Source organism: Cajanus cajan, chromosome 1 (genome assembly GCF_000230855.2).
Source record: "Cajanus cajan strain Asha chromosome 1, NIPB_CcT2T_4, whole genome shotgun sequence".
NCBI lineage: Eukaryota > Viridiplantae > Streptophyta > Magnoliopsida > Fabales > Fabaceae > Cajanus > Cajanus cajan.
In genome coordinates this window covers 3,738,085-3,744,477 of record NC_138517.1, presented here as the reverse complement: position 1 = coordinate 3,744,477, position 6,393 = coordinate 3,738,085, and the positions used below count along the sequence as shown (strand labels likewise).

Here is a 6,393-nt window from a genome sequence, read left to right as displayed (position 1 = left end):
CATTCTGTCTAAAGTCACATATCTACTTGATTTCCCAAATAATTGGAAAGTGCAAACAATTATGTTGAGCGATCAATTTCAGTGTATAACATGGAAGGTTTACAAAAAAAAACTTCAGTGGAATTAATTTCAAGAAATGAAAGATTCTGGTTGTGATGTAATAGGGGAAGAAAGCAAAGGCTTTGGCGGGATTTCTAGGGAATTCATATTGGCTTCCAACATATCTATCACTCTACTCATTGTAGGTCTATCATTAGGAAAGGTTTGAATGCACCATAGACCCACTATTGTCAATCTTTTTGCAATCTCATTTTCTTTCGAGGTCATGTCTTCTTCTAGTTTCAAATCACTGTCCAACTCAAGCCTCTTATATACCCAATGCGGAAAGTATATCTCACTTGTGTGATTGGCTTCAATATTAATGTTCTTTCTCCCTCCCACCATTTCTAACAACATCATTCCATAGCTATAAACATCAGATTTATGAGAAACTCCTCCAAGATGTCTACTCCACATTTCTGGAGCTACATAACCCATTGTTCCTCTAGCATCAGACATGGAAATAATGCTTTCATTTCTAGGGGTGAGTTTCGCTAGCCCAAAATCAGATATTTTGGGACAAAACTTATCATCCAACAGAATGTTGTGTGGTTTTATGTCAAAATGTAAAATTCGAGTGTTGCATCCTATATGCAAGTATTCTAAGCCTCGAGCTATACCTTTTGCAATTTGACATATAATATCCCAACTCAAGGGTGAAATGGTTTCAGGTCCTTTTCTATAAATGAGCTTGTCAAGGGAGCCATTGGACATAAATTCATAGATGAGAGCTCTCTTGCGGCCATCTAAAGAGAATCCAAGAAGAGTAACAACGTTAATATGAGAGGTCTTACTGATGCTAGCAACCTCATTCATGAACTCTTCACCATTCTTTTTAGATGCATTCAATATCTTTACTGCCACAAGACTATTATTGGATAGTTTTCCTTTGTACACCACTCCAAAACCACCTTGTCCCAACTTAACTTTGAAGTTGTTGGTCATTTTCTTCACATCCGATAATGTATATCTTTTTAGAGTTAGAGCACCTTGATTTTTCAAGAATGCTTCAATATTTTTGTTATTCTTTCTAGTCGACCCAAAATCTCCTTGGCAGCTTGATGACTTGTATCTTAAATAGAGAACTACGAAACATATCAACAATCCTGCAAATGTTGAACTTGTCAAACCTGTTAGCAGATACAGTAGGAATGTTAGTGAATATTTTATATATTTTATTTCCATAAAATACTATATGCTAGAAAAATAATTACGGTACTTCCGGTGAAAGTGACAATGTTAGGTTGGTTAATGATATATATACTATAATAGAATCCTCTTTTAGTCTGCACAAAGTTATGGAACCAGCAAAATTTGAATAGAGAAAAGTAGTTAAAATATAAACATTGATGTCTTGATTAAAAATGTGAATCATGCATTTCTTAAGGTTAAGCTTTTATTTCAAAGTAGTAGATATACAGAAAGCAGTCCTAGACTCTTAGTAACAGTATAACACATTAACCAGTTAAAATTTATTAAAAATTATAAAATTATAGGATTGTTTACTATCTTAATATGAGATTCATTAACTCATTCTTATTTTAGATTTTCAATGAATTTAGACTAATTAATAGGAGAGGGTATGCTAGAAAAAAATTAATGTGTCTGTCGATAACATTTTTCTTCTAAACTGGATTGTCTTTAATGGAGAAAAAAAAATGCCCGGTGGACGGGAAAATATAAAATGAAATTACATAATTATTACCTATAATGAGTTTCTTCTTCTTGTTGCCTGCAAAGTGAAAGCAAAGGGGGTGTTAGAGTATTGATGAAAATCTTTCATTTTGGAATCTTAGTACATTACTTTTTACAATCAATTAACTTTTGAAAGGGGAATTACAGCTATATGTATGGCATGACATGATCATATTTTGGTCGCCATATATTTTTCTGCATTATTTCAACAGTACAGTAGTAAAATTTATGACAGAGGAAGCAGTTGTCTTTCCTGATTTTCCAAAAGAAATTTCAACGTTAGTGTTTAATTTGCTCATTGTTATAGTATAATTTGCAACTTATATATTGGATTTTAAAATAAAAACACGTTATACTCAACTATGATACAAATTTGTCATTAAAAATTTCTTTTTTTATATTTATATTCTTATAATTATTAAAAAGTATATACATAGATTATATTAATACAAATATGTATTATTGAATCTCATTCAAAATTAATACTAAAATTATGTATAAATATATGTTAAATAAATTTATATATATTATTTTTATTGTGACATTTTTTTTAGACCACCACCCTTCAAAAACTTAGATTCTAAAATTTCTGATCTAACTAAACTAAATCAATGGAAATCATTCGATCAAATCAAGTATATTTTTTTTACAGAAAAATCAAACCACGTCTTAAACTGTGATTCTGTGAATATAAGGCAATTTTTTTTAAGGGAGCTCTTTTCTCATTTATTATCAAGCTGGAGGTAGAGGGTTTGATTTGTGTCATTGTGTGAAATATTGGAAGGATTTGATCAGAAGTTGGAGTAATATTCATTCTGAAGTTTTAGGTGGGTACAGTTGTGGGATGCCATAGTGAAAGGATATCTTAGGGTATTTTGCATCTTTATCTTTCTTATTTGGCATTTCTAATGCGATAGTGGTCCCGATTTAATAAATTTTTCCCCGTAAAAAAATATATTGGCAGCACCATATTGGTCTCAACAGTCGGATACACTGAACCAAACAGTTTATAGTTTAGTCTCAATCAATCAAATTTTGCAATGAGATCATTTTGGATTCGATTTTATTTTTTAAAAGAAAAACCTATTTTTCTTTTCAGTACATAAATGTATTTAAGTGAAATTATATATTTGTTCGTCTAACTTATTTTTTCAAGACTTATTTTAATTTTTATTATACAAAGAATTCATTTTTATTTTTTATTTTTTGATTTAAGTCAATTTAATTCTTCTAAATCATGGACCAGCAGTTTACAATTTTGCAACAACTTATTGAATATTTTTTAATTGATATTTAACATGTGAAATTTATCTCATTAATTTTCGCTTGTGTAAAAATTATAAAATACAATGATGTTTGAATAAAAAAAGAACTATAAACATCACGTGAAAAATAAATCTATTGAATAACTAGAAAAAATAAATAAATCTATTGAATAACTAGAAAAAAAAATTAATTATATTTTTTTCTGAATTTCTGATTATTTATAAGACTTATTTTCATGCCATCTTTATCATGTTACTTTCTTTTTGTTTGTACATCAATTAAATTTAATTACTTTTATTTAAATAAATTTAATGAGATAAATTTCACTTCTTTAACGTAAAAAAAGATTCAGAATTGTATCATTGATTCAAAATAACTGACTCAAATTTATTTGACTAAAATAATATAAAAAGAAAAGTATAATCTAGTCATATATTTAATTAGAGTAAATATTTAATAATTTGATCTCCAAAAGATAGTAGAGATTGTTGATAGATTTCTGAAAGATATTTTGTGATACATGAGTCCCTAAATTTTAACTCTTTATGTAAATTAGTGATTTCGTTATACTTGATTACTAACTTTGTTAGTCTCAAGACTAATCAACAATTAATTGTCAAGCTAACTCCTCTTTTCTATCACAATTAGTTGTTCTCTCTTCAAATAACTTAAAATGGACCATAATGCAAAGTTTTGATGTTTTCTAATTAGCAACGAACACTTCATGATTAAATATTCTGGTCATGAGTGTTCTATTTGAAGTAGAAGGTAGTTATTGGATTTTTAGTAGTTGAATTTTTTCGTCTCAAGTAATCCTTAATTTTTTCGTCTATTATGACTACAAGTTTAAGATTGCAAATCATAAAATTAAATTTGGAATTTATGAAAATGAGTGTTCAATTTGAAAGACCTTTAAGAATGACCACTCATTTTAGTAAACTCCTAATTTAATAGTTTAGGGTTTACAATCTTAAACTTATATATAGTTAAAATAAATAAAGAAATTAAGGATGACTGAGACAAAAAATTTTAACTACAAAAAATCTTATAAAACCCAACAACAATCTTTCATTCATTTTAAACAGAAGACTCGTGACTAAAATATTTAAACATAATGAAGTATTAGTTGTTGATTAGAAAATACTAAAGTCTTGTATTATGATTCATATTAGGTGATTAGAAGAGAAAATAATGATCAATTAGGAGAGAGAATAAGTGTTAATATGACAATTACTTGTTGAATAACCACAAAACTAATAAAGTTAATAAATGAATATAATAGAAATGTTAATTTGCATGATAATTAAAATTTAAAAACTCAAATGTTAAAAAAAAATCCTTTATAGGAATTTATCAAACATCTCTATCATTTTTCAGGAATCAAATTAAAATTTTAATTTAATTAATTAATACACGTTGTGGCTCTCACTATCATCTAATTGGCTGTGCAATTAATAATTATCAAGAAAAGAGTTGAGTTTTGACCAGGTCAATGCCATATGAAACAAGTAAAAACTAAAGGATAGTTCATCTTAAAATTTTTCATCTGATCGATCTCTCCACAATCTAAATAGATTTTTTTTTAATGATAGAGAAAGTATAGAATATCAGGTGTGCGAGTGTTGAAATCCAAAGTGAAATTGAACGAAAATAAGATTAGAGAGGATATAGAGCACATACTTGTGTGAGTGTTGTTGGGAACAGTATAATTGAGCAGAAAGCCGTCAACGAAAGCTTGTGTGAGAAAATCACGTCCACCATTCTTATCATACGGAACGTCTAGGGGCACTTGGACGTGTCTCTCGCATCTCTCAAGCGATGGAAATATTTTCAACAATTCGTCTATTACACCGTATTGAAAGATAGCATTCCCTTCATCTCCGCATTTGAAGTACTCAAAAGAGGTATCAACAGCGAAGGAACAATTATAGAATATGGTGACGTTGTACACGGATGGACCATACTGGAACAAAGTGGGGTCCAAATAAGTATCACTAACTTGTGAAGAACAGACATCATCGGCAATGTTCTTTCGCACCAATCTCATGCTTTGTGCTGTCATGTTGATCTCCTTCACCGTGAAGCTTTGTGACCCAATTAGAATTGAAGTTGTGTGATCATTGTCGTGGCATTTGAGCTCGAATGGGTCACCCCCGCCACAAGAACGGGATCGGTTGAGACCCCAGAAAGGGTAAGAGATGTTGGACAGTGATCCACAGTTGTATGACTCCTCCTTACAGTAATCCGGTTCTTCACAGTGAGATTGTGGCAGAGTGGTTAGCAATAACACCAAGATTGAGAATATGAACCTTGGATGCATGGGGATATCCATGTGTTCAAGATCCCACATCTATCAGTAACATTATAAAACAGGATATATATAAATGGAAAGATTTTCAGTTTATACGTTGGTTTTATTGGCATGTCTTAACGATGATGTTCAAGGAAATGGAAAATCATAGACGCAATTACTTAGACTATTCAACCCCACAATGAAAAGCAAAATGGAAAATAACTTTCCTTTACATTATTTCTCACACACGTCAAATCATTTATTTCACTGTCACCACTCACCAATAGTCCAACATGGTGTGCCACTGTGGGTTAGGATTCTCCCCCGTTGAAATTTAACAACAGCTACAGTGTCTATAGATCACATTTATATATTACTATTTTTAGATAACGCACCATTAATTCATTATTTTCATATATTAGTATTTTCTATTTTCTATGCTCAGGCACCCCTACCACAACGCGTAAGACGATAGCGATTTCAATGGGCATAAATGAAAGTAGAAAACAAATTTATATATATATATATATATATATATATATATATGTTGGGCTTACTCGAAGATCTGGAACGACTCGAGAAAAGAAAATTGGCAAACAACTCGAAGTGGGGCACATTCATGAGGATCAAGGTAAATATCATATACTTAAGTCATCCGTACTCGAGGTATAGTCGAATCAAGGAACCAAGTCGAATCCAAAAGTACTCGAATAGATGGTATTGCTGCAGGATGCCGGATAAAGTGATTTCTTAAAAAACAGTTAAAGTACTCGAAGAGGGCGCGCTAGGAGCGGTTATTAAAATTTAAGAATAAAACACGTGGGAACAACAATTATCAGGAGTTGGTGGTGGAAGTTGCAAGCACGTGTTTAATATGAGAAACGGTTACCCACCCACGATGCGTGCACGTAAGGAAAAACTGCCCTCGAAGAGCTCTATAAATACACCAGTTTCAGTCTTGTACGAGGTCGGAAAACTCATACTTCAAATTGAAAACTTCAAGCATTCTCTGCCTACACACATGGCTTCTGCGCGAAGAA

The 6,393-nt window shown here is 31.0% G+C and overlaps 1 protein-coding gene across 1 annotated transcript; it reads right to left on the bottom strand.

Annotated features, from left to right (window-relative positions):
* Positions 1 to 39: 39 nt before the first annotated feature.
* Positions 40 to 5,551, bottom strand: LOC145956969 (LEAF RUST 10 DISEASE-RESISTANCE LOCUS RECEPTOR-LIKE PROTEIN KINASE-like 2.4). Its single transcript, XM_083073069.1, has 3 exons — positions 4,741 to 5,551; positions 1,805 to 1,831; positions 40 to 1,229 (listed from the first exon to the last, which is right to left on the bottom strand). The coding sequence occupies exons 1-3, from the start codon at positions 5,408 to 5,410 to the stop codon at positions 130 to 132; spliced, it is 1,797 nt and encodes a 598-aa protein (XP_082929195.1). The 5' UTR covers positions 5,411 to 5,551; the 3' UTR covers positions 40 to 129.
* Between the last annotated feature and the right edge of the window lie 842 nt (positions 5,552 to 6,393).

Coding starts and splice junctions, on each gene's coding strand:
- LOC145956969 (XM_083073069.1), bottom strand. CDS start 5,410: ATGTGGGATCTTGAACACATGGATATCCCCATGCATCCAAGGTTCATA. Junction 1,832..4,740: donor TCCCAACAACACTCACACAA/GTATGTGCTCTA, acceptor TTCACTTTGCAG/GCAACAAGAAGAAGAAACTC. Junction 1,230..1,804: donor GAAGAAGAAACTCATTATAG/GTAATAATTATG, acceptor ATCTGCTAACAG/GTTTGACAAGTTCAACATTT.